Source organism: Heptranchias perlo, chromosome 26 (assembly GCF_035084215.1).
Source record: "Heptranchias perlo isolate sHepPer1 chromosome 26, sHepPer1.hap1, whole genome shotgun sequence".
Lineage (NCBI taxonomy): Eukaryota > Metazoa > Chordata > Chondrichthyes > Hexanchiformes > Hexanchidae > Heptranchias > Heptranchias perlo.
Window position 1 is genome coordinate 43,473,445 of NC_090350.1, and position 15,828 is coordinate 43,489,272.

At 50.2% G+C, this 15,828-nt stretch overlaps 1 protein-coding gene across 1 annotated transcript; it reads right to left on the reverse strand.

The window, feature by feature from the left end:
* Positions 1–13,550: 13,550 nt before the first annotated feature.
* Positions 13,551–15,086, reverse strand: LOC137342779 (S-antigen protein-like). The gene has a single exon (XM_068006957.1). The coding sequence runs from the start codon at positions 15,084–15,086 to the stop codon at positions 13,551–13,553; it is 1,536 nt and encodes a 511-aa protein (XP_067863058.1).
* Between the last annotated feature and the right edge of the window lie 742 nt (positions 15,087–15,828).

Below are 15,828 nucleotides of genomic sequence, written 5' to 3' on the forward strand. Positions count from 1 at the left end.
ATGGGATAGTGTAGAGGGAATTTTACTCTGTATCTAACCAGTGCTGTACCTGCCCTGGGAGTGTTTGATGGGACAGTGTAGATGGAGCTTTACTCTGTATCAAACCCGTGCTGTACCTGCTCTGGGAGTGTTTGATGGGACAGTGTAGAGGGAGCTTTACTCTGTATCTAACCAGTGCTGAATCTGCCCTGGGAGTGTTTGATGGGACAGTGTAGAGGGAGCTTTACTCTGTATCTAACCCTGTACCTGCCCTGGGAGTGTTTGATGGGACAGTGTAGAGGGAGCTTTACTCTGTATCTAACCCTGTACCTGCCCTGGGAGTGTTTGATGGGACAGTGTAGACGGAGCTTCACTCTGTATCAAACCCGTGCTGTACCTGCCCTGGGAGTGTTTGATGGGACAGTTTGGAGGGAGCTTTACCCTGTATCAAACCAGTGCTGTACCTGTCCTGGGAGTGTTTGATGGGACAGTGTAGAGGGAGCTTTACTCTGTATCAAACCAGTGCTGTACCTGCCCTGGGAGTGTTTGATGGGACAGTGTGGATGGAGCTTTACTCTGTATCTAACCCGTGCTGTACCTGCCCTGGGAGTATTTGATGGGATAGTGTAGAGGGAACTTTACTCTGTATCTAACCCGTGCTGTACCTGCTGTTGGAGTGTTTGATGGGACTGTGTAGAGGGAGCTTTACTCTGTATCAAACCAGTGCTGTATATGCCAAGGGAGTGTTTGATGGGACAGTGTAGATGGAGCTTTACTCTGTATCTAACCAGTGCTGAATCTGCCCTGGGAGTGTTTGATGGGATAGTGTAGAGGGAGCTTTACTCTGTATCTAACCCTGTACCTGCCCTGGGAGTGTTTGATGGGACAGTGTAGAGGGAGCTTTACTCTGTATCTAACCCTGTACCTGCCCTGGGAGTGTTTGATGGGACAGTGTAGACGGAGCTTTACTCTGTATCAAACCAGTGCTGTATTTGCCCAGGGAGTGTTTGATGGGGTGGTGTAGAGGGAGCTTTACTCTGTATCAAACCAGTGCTGTACCTGCCCTGGGAGTGTTTGATGGGACAGTGTAGATGGAGCTTTACTCTGTATCAAACCCGTGCTGTACCTGCCCTGGGAGTGTTTGATGGGACAGTGTAGAGGGAGCTTTACTCTGTATCAAACCCGTGCTGTACCTGCCCTGGGAGTATTTGATGGGACAGTGTAGAGGGAACTTTACTCTGTATCTAACCAGTGCTGTACCTGCCCTGGGAGTATTTGATGGGACAGTGTAGATGGAGCTATACTCTGTATCAAACCCTTGCTGTACCTGCCCTGGGAGTGTTTGATGGGACAGTGTAGAGGGAGCTTTACTCTGTATCAAACCAGTGCTGTACCTGCCTTGGAAGTGTTTGATGGGACAGTGTAGAGGGAGCTTTACTCTGTATCAAACCCGTGCTGTACCTGCCCTGGGAGTTTTGATGGGACAGTGTGGAGGGAGCTTTACTCTGCATCTAACCTGTGCTGTACATGCCCTGGGAGTGTTTGATGGGACAGTGTAGAGGGAGCTTTACTCTGTATCAAACCCGTGCTGTACCTGCCCTGGGAGTGTTTGATGGGACAGTTTGGAGGGAGCTTTACCCTGTATCAAACCAGTGCTGTACCTGTCCTGGGAGTGTTTGATGGGACAGTGTAGAGGGAGCTTTACTCTGTATCAAACCCGTGCTGTACCTGCCCTGGGAGTGTTTGATGGGACAGTTTGGAGGGAGCTTTACCCTGTATCAAACCAGTGCTGTACCTGTCCTGGGAGTGTTTGATGGGACAGTGTAGAGGGAGCTTTACTCTGTATCAAACCAGTGCTGTACCTGCCCTGGGAGTGTTTGATGGGACAGTGTGGATGGAGCTTTACTCTGTATCTAACCCGTGCTGTACCTGCCCTGGGAGTATTTGATGGGATAGTGTAGAGGGAACTTTACTCTGTATCTAACCCGTGCTGTACCTGCTGTTGGAGTGTTTGATGGGACAGTGTAGAGGGAGCTTTACTCTGTATCAAACCAGTGCTGTATATGCCAAGGGAGTGTTTGATGGGACAGTGTAGATGGAGCTTTACTCTGTATCTAACCAGTGCTGAATCTGCCCTGGGAGTGTTTGATGGGATAGTGTAGAGGGAGCTTTACTCTGTATCTAACCCTGTACCTGCCCTGGGAGTGTTTGATGGGACAGTGTAGAGGGAGCTTTACTCTGTATCTAACCCTGTACCTGCCCTGGGAGTGTTTGATGGGACAGTGTAGACGGAGCTTTACTCTGTATCAAACCAGTGCTGTATTTGCCCAGGGAGTGTTTGATGGGGTGGTGTAGAGGGAGCTTTACTCTGCATCTAACCCGTGCTGAATCTGCCCTGGGAGTGTTTGATGGGACAGAGTAGACGGAGCTTTACTCTGTATCTAACCAGTGCTGTACCTGCCCTGGGAGTGTTTGATGGGACAGTGTAGAGGGAGCTTTACTCTGTATCAAACCAGTGCTGTACCTGCCCTGGAAGTGTTTGAGGGGACAGTGTAGAGGGAGCTTTACTCTGTATCAAACCCGTGCTGTACCTGCCCTGGGAGTGTTTGATGGGACAGTGTGGAGGGAGCTTTACTCTGCATCTAACCTGTGCTGTACCTGCCCTGGGAGTGTTTGTTGGGACAGTGTCGAGGGAGCTTTACTCTGTATCAAACCAGTGCTGTACCTGCCCTGGGAGTGTTTGATGGGACAGTGTAGAGGGAGCTTTACTCTGTATCAAACCAGTGCTGTACCTGCCCTGGGAGTGTTTGATGGGACAGTGTAGAGGGAGCTTTACTCTGTATCTAACCAGTTCTGTACCTGCCCTGGGAGTGTTTGATGGGACAGTGTAGAGGGAGCTTTACTCTGTATCTAACACTGTACCTGCCCTGGGAGTGTTTGATGGGACAGTGTAGAGGGAGCTTTCCTCTGTATCTAACACTGTACCTGCCCTGGGAGTGTTTGATGGGACAGTGTAGAGGGAGCTTTCCTCTGTATCTAACACTGTACCTGCCCTGGGAGTGTTTGATGGGACGGTGTAGAGGGAGCTTTACTCTGTATCGAACCCGTGCTGTACCTGCTGTTGGAGTGTTTGATGGGACAGTGTAGATGGAGCTTTACTCTGTATCTAACCAGTGCTGAATCTGCCCTGGGAGTGTTTGATGGGATAGTGTAGAGGGAGCTTTACTCTGTATCTAACCCTGTACCTGCCCTGGGAGTGTTTGATGGGACAGCTACCTCTACACCGTGCCGTTCTTGGCTTTGTCACAAGCAGAAATTCACGACCAATAGAAATAAAAATATATCTGTGAAAGACTGAGAGGAAATTGTGGTCCAACAGAGGCAGACTGATGGTGGAATGAATTCAGGTCCTGGTTAATGGAGTTTTCAGGACCTTTATTAGAATTTACAGGTTTGATTAAATAGTTAGACATTAACTACATTCAGAGAAGTTAATTGTTTATTTCCGGAGGCAATGAGCCATTTGCAGCGAGTGTGTAATCACTTCACTTGGCACAGTTCCGCTCTGGCAGGAATATGAGATCTTTTCTCAGCCCCATGATCTTCCAGACCAGCTGCCTGACAAATCATTCTTTAACCTCGGACATGGAGAGACTGAGTGAGGTCCCGCCAGCTTGGTCGCACTCAGATGTAGAGAGCAGAGAGTTCCTTTCAGCGCTCAGAATCTGCTCTTCTCCTGGGATAGTGAGAGGGGGGAGGAGCTGCTCCTGATCACTAACCAGTCACCCTGTGTATGGAACCCTGCTCCACTTCAAACCTGGGAATTTTTGTCCAATTTTATCTAGTTTTAAATTGCGAAGGTAACTCAGTTTTAAATGGTTGTAACTTCACGATATTTACGAGGCTCTGGTTTTATTTATTTCTTCCGTCAGTTCTCACCTCCCAATTCCGTGCCCATCTGTCCTGAAACTCCATATTTGAATCTCTCCAATCGGATCTCCAAACCTCCCACAACTCGGAAACCACCCGTATCAAAGTCACAAATGACATCCTGTGACTGGGACCGTGTCGAACTATTTAATCAAACCTGTAAATTCTAATAAAGGTCCTGAAAACTCCATTAACCAGGACCTGAATTCATTCTACCGTCACTGTGAACCACAATTATCTCTCTGTCTCTCTCTCTGATTCTCTCTCTCTGTCTCTCTGTCTCTCTCTCTCTCTCGCTGTCTCTCTCTCTCTCGCTGTCTCTCTTTCTTTCTCTCTCTATCTCTCTCTGTCTCTCTCCCTGTCTCTCTCTGACTCTGTCTCTCTCTCTGTCTCTCTTTCTGTCTCTCTCTCTCACTATCTGTCTCTCTCTCTCCCTGATTCTGTCTCTGTCTCTTTCTCTGTCTTTCTCTCTGTGTCTCTGTCTCTCTCTGCCACTCACTCTGTCTCTCTCTCTCTCTTTCTCTCTCTCTGTCTGTCTGTCTCTCTCTGTCTCTCTTTATTTCTCTCTGTTTCTCTCTCTGACTCTGTCTCTCTCTCTGTCTCGCTCTCTCGCTGCCTCTCTTTCTCTCTCTGATTCTGTCTCTGTTTCTCTCTGTCTCTTTCTTTCTCTCGCTGACTCCCTATCTCTGTCTCTCTTTCTCTGTCTCTCTCTTTCTCTATGTCTCCATCTCTCTGTCTCTAACTCTCACTCACTCTAGCTCTCTCTCTCTGTTTCTCTCGCTCTCTCTGATTCTCTGTCTCGCTCTCTGTCTCTGACTCTGTTGCTGTCTGTCTCTGTCTCTCTGTCTCTCGCTCTCCCTCTCTCTCTCTCTCCCTCTGTCTCTGTCTGTCTCTCTGTTTCTCTCTCTCTGCGCCTCTCTCTGTCTCTCTGCTCTGTCTCTCTCTCTGTTTTTCTCTCTCACTCTGCCTCTCTCTCTGCCTCTCTCTCTGTCTCTCTCTCTGCCTCTCTCTCCCTGCCTCCCTCTCTCTGCCTCTCACAGTGCCTCTCTCTCTGCCTCTCACAGTGCCTCTCTCTCTCTGCCTCTCTCACTCTGCCTCTCTCTCTCTGCCTCTCACAGTGCCTCTCTCTCCCTGCCTCCCTCTCTCTGTCTCTCACAGTGCCTCTCTCTCTCTGCCTCCGTCTCTCTGTCTCTCACTCTGCCTCTCTCACTCTGCCTCTCTCTCTCTGCCTCTCTCTCTGCCTCTTTCTACCTGCCTCCCTCTCTCTGTCTCTCACAGTGCCTCTCTCTCTCTGCCTCTCTCTCTGTCTCTCTCTCTGCCTCTCTCTCCCTGCCTCCCTCTCTCTGTCTCTCTCTCTGCCTCTCTCTCTGTCTCTCTCTCTGCCTCTCTCTCCCTGCCTCCGTCTCTCTGTCTCTCACAGTGCCTCTCTCTCCCTGCCTCTCTCTCTCTGCCTCCCTCTCTCTGTCTCTCACAGTGACTCTCTCACTCTGCCTCTCTCTCTCTCTCTCTCTCTCTGCCTCTCTCTCTGTCTCTCTCTCTGCCTCTCTCTCCCTGCCTCCGTCTCTCTGTCTCTCACAGTGCCTCTCTCTCCCTGCCTCTCTCTCTCTGCCTCCCTCTCTCTGTCTCTCACAGTGCCTCTCTCACTCTGCCTCTCTCTCTCTCTCTCTCACTCTGCCTCTCTCTCTCTGCCTCTCTCTCTCTGCCTCCCTCTCTCTGTCTCTCACAGTGCCTCTCTCTCTCTGCCTCTCTTTCTGTCTCTCATTCTCACTGGGGATGATTTTAACATGGAGGCAGGAAGGGATCGGGAAGGGGGGGAGATAATTGGCCGTGAAACCCGAAAGGTAAGTTGGCGCATCACAATCTATGATCGCATCCAAACACACCTGGGTCAGTCCCTGAAGTGGGTGAGCGGGAGCCAGGAGGCTGTCCCGCTCCAAAAATCCTCTATTTTTACTGCCCAACTACCCCCCCCCAACCCACCCGTTCTTGGGAGTTAAAATTACTCCTTCTCTCTCTCTCTCTCTGTCTCTCTCTTTCTGTCTGTCCCCCTGTCTGTCTCTCTGTCTGATTCTCTCTCTGTCCGTCTCTCAATCATCATCAACAACAACAACAACTTGCATTTATATAGCGCCTTTAATGTAATAAAACGTCCCAAGGTGCTTTGCAAGAGCGATTATCAAACAAAATGTGACACCAAGCCACATAAGGAGATATTAGGACAGGTGACCAAAAGCTTGGTCAAAGAGGCAGGTTTTAAGGAGTGTCTTAAAAGGAGGAGAGAGAGGCGGAGAGGTTCAGAGAGGGAATTCCAGAGCTGAGGGCCCAGGCAGCTGAAGGCACGGCCGCCAATGGTGGAGCGATGAAAATCGGGGATGCGCAAGAGGCCAGAATTGGAGGAGTGAGGAGATCTGAGGGTTGTAGGGCTGGAGGAGGGTACAGAGATAGGGAGGGGTGAGGCCATGGAGGGATTTGAAAACAAGGATGAGAATTTTAAAAACAAGTTGTTGCTGAACCGGGAGCCGATGTAGGTCAGCGAGCACAGGAGTGATGGGTGAACGGGAGTTGATCCGAGTTAGGATTTGGGCAGCAGAGTTTTGGATGAGATCAAGTTTATGGAGGGTGGAAGGTGGGAGGCCGGCCAGGAGAGCATTGGAATAGTCGAGTCTAGAGGTAACAAAGGCAGGGATGAGGGTTTCAGCAGCAGATGAGCTGAGGCAGAGGTGGAGATGGACGATGTTACAGAGGTGGAAGTAGGCGGTCTTGGTGATGGAGTGGATATGGGGTCAGAAGCTCATCTCAGGGTCAAATAGGATGTCAAGGTTGCGAACAGTCTGGTTCAGCCTCAGACAGTGGCCGGGGAGAGGGATGGAGTCGGTGGGTCGGGAACAGAGTTTTCGGAGGGGACCAAAGACAATGGCTCCGGTCTTCCCAATATTTAATTGGTGGAAATTTTTGCTCATCCAGTATTGGATGTCGGACAAGCAGTGTGACAAATGAGAGACAGTGGAGGGGTTGAGAGAGGTGATGGTGAGGTGGAGCTGGGTGTTATCAGCGTACACGTAGAACCTGACGTGTTTTCGATGATGTCGCCGAGGGGCAGCATGTAGATGAGAAATAGGGGGTCCAAGGATAGATCCTTGGGGGACTCCAGAGGTAACGGTGAGGGGGGACAGAAACCATTGCAGGTGATTCTCTGGCTACGACTGGATAGATAGGAATGGAACCAGGTGAGTGCAGTCCCACTGTCTCTGATGACTTTACCAGATCTCTGCAAACTGTTCCTTCTCAGGGCTGGAGCGCTACAGCTATGAAGAGAGACTGGGAAGATTGGGTTTGTTTTCCTTGGAGCAGAGGAGGCTGAGGGGGGACATTATTGAGGTGTACAAAATTATGAGGGGCACAGATAGGATGGATACTAAGGAGCTTTTTCCCTTCGTTGAGGGTTCTATAACAAGGGGACATAGATTCAAGGTAAAAGGCGGGAGGTTTAGAGGGGATTTGAGAAAGAACTTTTTCACCCAGAGGGTGGTTGGAGTCTGGAACTCACTGTCTGAAAGGGTTGTGGAGGCAGGAACCCTCACAACATTCAAGAAGCATTTGGATGAGCACTTGAAATGCCATAGCATACAAGGCTACGGACCAAATGCTGGAATATGGGATTAGAGTGGACAGGGCTGATGGCCGGCGCGGACACGATGGGCCGAAGGGCCTCTATCCGTGCTGTATAACTCTATAACTCTATGACTCTAGGTGAACAATAAGTGAAAGGATTGACCCTTCCCAGGTCCCCATGCCCAGCCAATTGAGCTGCCAGGTAAAACTGCTGCCCTGCTGGGTTAGGGCTCCTGGCGACTGACCCCCACTGACCCGCAGCAACCCCACTGACCCATACTGACCACTAACACCCACTGACCCCTACTGACCCCCACTGACCGCTGACTGTCCTTGACCCCCACTGACCTCCACTGACCCCCAATGACCCCCACTGACCCCCACTGACTTTTACTGACCACTGAACCCCACTGACCCCCAATCCAACAGATTACACGGGAATGTTTACTGAAATATCTGAACCAACCTCCACTGCCCCGGGCTGATGTGGAATGTGGAATGTGGAAAGCACTGGGGATTACAGATTGAACTCTTGTGGACTGATTCTAACAATCGACTCATCCGAATATGAAATGATCCAAAATTCCTTCCAGGGCAAATAGTCTAAAATCTCAAGAGACGCCAGTGGTGCTAATGGATTTTCTCCCTGTGTGTTTTGCATGATCACTACATAGGAACATAGGAACAGGAGGAGGCCATTCAGCCCCTCGAGTCTGCTACACAGAGGCACAGTCCCCGGTTGTCCACTTTGCCCTCATTTGCATACCGGTACTGCGCTCACTGAGTGTCCGAGCTGAAAGTCCCGCAGGGGCAGGAGGTCCCCGTCTGGGGCAGGAGGTCCCCGTCTGGGGCAGGAGATCCCGGTCTGGGGCAGGAGATCCCCGTCTGGGGCAGGAGATCCCGGTCTGGGGCAGGAGATCCCGGTCTGGGGCAGGAGATCCCGGTCTGGGGCAGGAGGTCCCCGTCTGGGGCAGGAGGTCCCCGTCTGGGGCAGGAGATCCCGGTCTGGGGCAGGAGATCCCGGTCTGGGGCAGGAGGTCCCCGTCTGGGGCAGGAGGTCCCGGTCTGGGGCAGGAGGTCCCCGTCTGGGGCAGGAGGTCCCCGTCTGGGGCAGGAGGTCCCCGTCTGGGGCAGGAGGTCCCGGTCTGGGGCAGGAGGTCCCCGTCTGGGGCAGGAGATCCCGGTCTGGGGCAGGAGATCCCGGTCTGGGGCAGGAGATCCCGGTCTGGGACAGGAGATCCCGGTCTGGGGCAGGAGGTCCTAATGTGAACCCTCTTCCCCCGGAGCCATTGTGATTTGGGAATTTGCAAATCGCCATCACTCCCACTCATTAAATCATTTAATAACTCAGCAAAACAAAGACTTTCCACTGTGGTGATTAATGTGCTGCTGTTGCTAGGTGACAGTTGGGAGCAGACTATGATTGGTGCACGGAGACAGGAATTAGGGAAGGTCACTGTTCAAGCTCATTTACAAACAAAACCAGACTAGCCCATTTTGATAGGTCAGGCCCAACTAATGGCTTTCTCACCAGATCCTGCAACCCCTTCTCCACCCAGAAACACACCTCCTTCTCCCTGATCCCAGTCAGTGTTTCCTCTGATAAAATACCCACTGTGCTCTCCGAACAAGCAAACAATTCACTCGAACCACGACAGAGAAAAACATACCCTTCTGTAAAAAGATTCTGTCTAATTGCACAGGTCAGACAGTCCCGTGTAACAGGATCAGTGGTGTCACTGTGTAATGGGATCAGTGGTGTCACTGTGTAATGGGATCAGTGGTGTTACTGTGTAATGGGATCAGTGGTGTCACTGTGTAATGGGATCAGTGGTGTTACTGTGTAATGGGATCAGTGGTGTTGCTGTGTAATGTGATCAGTGATGTCACTGTGTAATGGGATCAGTGGTGTCACTGTGTAATGCGATCAGTGGTGTTGCTGTGTAATGTGATCAGTGGTGTCACTGTGTAATGTGAGCAGTGATGTCGCTGTGTAATGGGATCAGTGGTGTCACTGTGTAATGCGATCAGTGGTGTTGCTGTGTAATGGGATCAGTGGTGTTGCTGTGTAATGTGATCAGTGATGTCACTGTGCAATGGGATCAGTGGTGTCACTGTGTAATGGGATCAGTGGTGTCACTGTGTAATGGGATCAGTGGTGTCACTGTGTAATGGGATCAGTGATGTCACTGTGTAATGCGATCAGTGGTGTCACTGTGTAATGGGGTCAGTGGTGTCACTGTGTAATGGGATCAGTGGTGTCACTGTGTAATGGGATCAGTGGTGTCACTGTGTAATGGGATCAGTGATGTCACTGTGTAATGGGATCAGTGATGTCACTGTGTAATGGGATCAGTGGTGTTGCTGTGTAATGTGATCAGTGATGTCACTGTGTAATGGGATCAGTGGTGTCACTGTGTAATGCGATCAGTGGTGTCACTGTGTAATGGGATCAGTGATGTCACTGTGTAATGCGATCAGTGGTGTCACTGTGTAATGTGATCAGTGGTGTCACTGTGTAATGGGATCAGTGATGTCACTGTGTAATGCGATCAGTGGTGTCACTGTGTAATGGGATCAGTGGTGTCACTGTGTAATGGGATCAGTGGTGTCACTGTGTAATGCGATCAGTGGTGTCACTATGTAATGGGATCAGTGGTGTCGCTGTGTAATGCGATCAGTGGTGTCACTATGTAATGGGATCAGTGGTGTCACTGTGTAATGCGATCAGTGGTGTCACTATGTAATGGGATCAGTGGTGTCACTGTGCAATGTGATCAGTGATGTCACTGTGTAATGTGATCAGTGGTGTCACTATGTAATGGGATCAGTGGTGTCGCTGTGTAATGGGATCAGTGGTGTCACTGTGTAATGCGATCAGTGGTGTCACTATGTAATGGGATCAGTGGTGTCGCTGTGTAATGCGATCAGTGGTGTCACTATGTAATGTGATCAGTGGTGTCACTGTGTAATGCGATCAGTGGTGTCACTATGTAATGTGATCAGTGGTGTCGCTGTGTAATGGGATCAGTGGTGTCGCTGTGTAATGGGATCAGTGGTGTTGCTGTGTAATGGGATCAGTGGTGTTGCTGTGTAATGGGATCAGTGATGTTACTGTGTAATGGGATCAGTGGTGTCACTGTGTAATGCGATCAGTGATGTCACTGTGTAATGGGATCAGTGGTGTCACTGTGTAATGGGATCAGTGGTGTCACTGTGTAATGTGATCAGTGATGTCACTGTGTAATGGGATCAGTGGTGTCGCTGTGTAATGTGATCAGTGATGTCACTGTGTAATGGGATCAGTGGTGTCACTGTGTAATGGGATCAGTGGTGTCACTATGTAATGGGATCAGTGGTGTCGCTGTGTAATGTGATCAGTGATGTCACTGTGTAATGGGATCAGTGGTGTCACTGTGTAATGCGATCAGTGGTGTCACTATGTAATGGGATCAGTGGTGTCGCTGTGTAATGGGATCAGTGGTGTCACTATGTAATGGGATCAGTGGTGTCACTATGTAATGGGATCAGTGGTGTCACTGTGCAATGTGATCAGTGATGTCACTGTGTAATGTGATCAGTGGTGTCACTATGTAATGGGATCAGTGGTGTCGCTGTGTAATGGGATCAGTGGTGTCGCTGTGTAATGGGATCAGTGGTGTTGCTGTGTAATGGGATCAGTGGTGTTGCTGTGTAATGGGATCAGTGATGTTACTGAGTAATGGGATCAGTGGTGTCACTGTGTAATGCGATCAGTGGTGTCACTGTGTAATGGGATCAGTGGTGTCACTGTGTAATGGGATCAGTGGTGTCACTGTGTAATGGGATCAGTGGTGTCACTGTTTAATGCGATCAGTGGTGTCGCTGTGTAATGGGATCAGTGGTGTCACTGTGTAATACGGTCAGTGGTGTCGCTGTGTAATGCGATCAGTGATGTCACTGTGTAATGTGATCAGTGATGTCACTGTGTAATGCGATCAGTGATGTCGCTGTGTAATGGGATCAGTGGTGTCACTGTGTAATGGGATCAGTGGTGTCGCTGTGTAATGCGATCAGTGGTGTCGCTGTGTAATGCGGTCAGTGGTGTCACCGTGTAATGCGATCAGTGGTGTCACTGTGTAATGGGATCAGTGATGTCACTGTGTAATGGGATCAGTGATGTCACTGTGTAATGGGATCAGTGATGTCACTGTGTAATGGGATCAGTGGTGTCACTGTGTAATGGGATTAGTGGTGTCGCTGTGTAATGGGATCAGTGGTGTCGCTGTGTAATGGGATCTGTGGTGTCACTTTGTAATGGGATCTGTGGTGTCACTGTGTAATGGGATCAGTGGTGTCGCTGTGTAATGGGATCAGTGGTGTCGCTGTGTAATGGGATCAGTGGTGTCGCTGTGTAATGGGATCTGTGGTGTCACTTTGTAATGGAATCTGTGGTGTCACTGTGTAATGGGATCAGTGGTGTCACTGTGTAATGCGATCAGTGGTGTCGCTGTGTAATGCGATCAGTGGTGTCGCTGTGTAATGCGATCAGTGGTGTCGCTGTGTAATACGGTCAGTGATGTCACCGTGTAATGGGATCAGTGATGTCACTGTGTAATGGGATCAGTGATGTCACTGTGTAATGGGATCAGTGGTGTCACTGTGTAATGGGATTAGTGGTGTCGCTGTGTAATGAGATCGGTGATGTCACTGTGTAATGTGATCAGTGATGTCACTGTGTAATGGGATCAGTGGTGTCGCTGTGTAATGGGATCAGTGGTGTCGCTGTGTAATGGGATCTGTGGTGTCACTTTGTAATGGGATCTGTGGTGTCACTGTGTAATGGGATCAGTGGTGTCACTGTGTAATATGATCAGTGGTGTCGCTGTGTAATATGATCAGTGATGTCACTGTGTAATATGATCAGTGATGTCACTGTGTAATGGGATCAGTGGTGTCACTGTGTAATATGATCAGTGATGTCACTGTGTAATGGGATCAGTGGTGTCACTGTGTAATGGGATGAGTGGTGTCACTGTGTAATGGGATGAGTGGTGTCACTATGTAATGGGATGAGTGGTGTCACTGTGTAATGGGATGAGTGGTGTCACTGTGTAATGGGATCAGTGGTGTCGCTGTGTAATGGGATCAGTGGTGTCACTGTGTAATGGGATCAGTGGTGTCACTGTGTAATATGATCAGTGATGTCACTGTGTAATGGGATCAGTGGTGTCACTGTGTAATGGGATAAGTGGTGTCACTGTGTAATGGGATAAGTGGTGTCACTGTGTAATGGGATGAGTGGTGTCACTGTGTAATGGGATCAGTGGTGTCACTGTGTAATGGGATCAGTGGTGTCACTGTGTAATATGATCAGTGATGTCACTGTGTAATGGGATCAGTGGTGTCACTGTGTAATGGGATAAGTGGTGTCACTGTGTAATGGGATGAGTGGTGTCACTGTGTAATGGGATGAGTGGTGTCACTGTGTAATGGGATGAGTGGTGTCACTGTGTAATGGGATCAGTGATGTCACTGTGTAATGGGATCAGTGGTGTCGCTGTGTAATGGGATCAATGGTGTCCCTTTGTAGAAGTTAAGATACAAATCAACCATGATCTAACTGAATGGCCTTGATGTGGAGATGCCGGTGATGGACTGGGGTTGACAAATGTAAGGAATCTTACAACACCAGGTTATTGTCCAACTGTTTTATTTGAAAATCACAAGCTTTCGGAGGCTTTCTCCTTCGTCAGGTGAGCGAGTGTGTCACTGAACTGAATGGCGGAACAGGCTCGAGGGGCTGAATTGCCTCCTCCTGTCCCTATATCTTATACTCTCTGTAGCTCCAGACGTTCCGTCCAGAAGCAGTTTACGGCTCCAAATTCAGACTTGCTCCATTGCTCCATTGCTTCATTGCTTCTTTCCTCCCTCGCTCCATTGCTCCTTTTCTCTATTGCTCCGTTACTCCGTTCCTCCATTGCTTGCTTCCTCCGTTGCTCCATTGGTTCCTTCCTCCATTGCTTCATTGCTCCATTGTTTCATTGCTTCTATCCTGCCTTGCCCAGTTGCTCCCTTTGTCCCTTCCTCCATTGCTCTGTTCCTCTGTTCCTCCATTTCTCCGGTCTTCCTCCGGTGCTCCATCGCTTCCTTCCTCCGTTGCTCCCTTGGTTCCTTCCTCCGTTGCTCCCTTGGTACCTTCCTCCGTTGCTCCCTTGGTACCTTCCTCCGTTGCTCCCTTGGTTCCTTCCTCCGTTGCTCCCTTGGTTCCTTCCTCCGTTGCTCCCTTGGTTCCTTCCTCCGTTGCTCCCTTGGTTCCTTCCTCCGTTGCTGACCTTGGTTCCTTCCTCCGTTGCTCCCTTGGTTCCTTCCTCCGTTGCTCCCTTGGTTCCTTCCTCCGTTGCTCCCTTGGTTCCTTCCTCCGTTGCTCCCTTGGTTCCTTCCTCCGTTGCTCTCTTGGTTCCTTCCTCCGTTGCTCTCTTGGTTCCTTCCTCCGTTGCTCCCTTGGTTCCTTCCTCCGTTGCTCTCTTGGTTCCTTCCTCCGTTGCTCTCTTGGTTCCTTCCTCCGTTGCTCCCTTGGTTCCTTCCTCCGTTGCTCTCTTGGTTCCTTCCTCCGTTGCTCTCTTGGTTCCTTCCTCCGTTGCTCCCTTGGTTCCTTCCTCCGTTGCTCTCTTGGTTCCTTCCTCCGTTGCTCCCTTGGTTCCTTCCTCCGTTGCTCCCTTGGTTCCTTCCTCCGTTGCTCTCTTGGTTCCTTCCTCCGTTGCTCTCTTGGTTCCTTCCTCCGTTGCTCTCTTGGTTCCTTCCTCCGTTGCTCTCTTGGTTCCTTCCTCCGTTGCTCTCTTGGTTCCTTCCTCCGTTGCTCCCTTGGTTCCTTCCTCCGTTGCTCTCTTGGTTCCTTCCTCCGTTGCTCTCTTGGTTCCTTCCTCCGTTGCTCCCTTGGTTCCTTCCTCCGTTGCTCCCTTGGTTCCTTCCTCCGTTGCTCTCTTGGTTCCTTCCTCCGTTGCTCTCTTGGTTCCTTCCTCCGTTGCTCTCTTGGTTCCTTCCTCCGTTGCTCCCTTGGTTCCTTCCTCCGTTGCTCCCTTGGTTCCTTCCTCCGTTGCTCCCTTGGTTCCTTCCTCCGTTGCTCCCATGGTTCCTTCCTCCGTTGCTCCCTTGGTTCCTTCCTCCGTTGCTCCCTTGGTTCCTTCCTCCGTTGCTCCCTTGGTTCCTTCCTCCGTTGCTCCCATGGTTCCTTCCTCCGTTGCTCCCTTGGTTCCTTCCTCCGTTGCTCCCTTGGTTCCTTCCTCCGTTGCTCCCTTGGTTCCTTCCTCCGTTGCTCCCTTGGTTCCTTCCTCCGTTGCTCCCTTGGTTCCTTCCTCCGTTGCTCCCTTGGTACCTTCCTCCGTTGCTCCCATGGTTCCTTCCTCCGTTGCTCCCTTGGTTCCTTCCTCCGTTGCTCCCTTGGTTCCTTCCTCCGTTGCTCCCTTGGTTCCTTCCTCCGTTGCTCCCATGGTTCCTTCCTCCGTTGCTCCCTTGGTTCCTTCCTCCGTTGCTCCCTTGGTTCCTTCCTCCGTTGCTCCCTTGGTTCCTTCCTCCGTTGCTCCCATGGTTCCTACCTCCGTTGCTCCCTTGCTCTCCGATACTGACAGGCTCTCAGATTTCTCCACATCCCTGAGCTGTGATGATGATTTAAGTCGAAGGAGGGAGTGATGATTTTCCGATGTGCGGTCCCTGATATATTACACCTTGTAAATGTGAGTGAGTGGAGGAGAGCACAGGCATTTAATGATAGACCCATTTATATGTTTTATATCACGTCTTTTATCTGTTGTGTGAAGCTGTTGAGGGAATCATTGACATGTTGTAGTCAGGCAGACTGAGCCTTCCCCCCAGGAATCTGTGCAGTAACAAAGTCAGGTGTAACCTCACTGCGGACTATTCTCAGGCACTGTAATTGTACAGGGATGGTAATGGTTAAATCCCACACTATGTTGAACACGGGAGTCTCCATCTGCCCTCTCAGGTGGATGTAAAAGATCCCACAGACACTATCTGAAGAAGAGTAGGGAGTTCTCCCCAGTGTCCTGGACCAATATTTATCCCTCAACCAACTTCACTAAAAAGGCAGATTATCTGGTCACTATCACATTGCTGTTTGTGGGATCTTGCTGTGCGCAAATTGGCTGCCACATTTCCTACATTACAGCAACGACTACACATCACAAAAGTACTTCATTGGCTGTAAAGCACTTTGGGACGTCCTGAGGTTGTGAAAGGCGCTATAGAAATGCAAGTTCTTTTCTTTCCTTTCCATCCTGGCCTCTGGGGACTGTGCTGAGACTGTCCCCA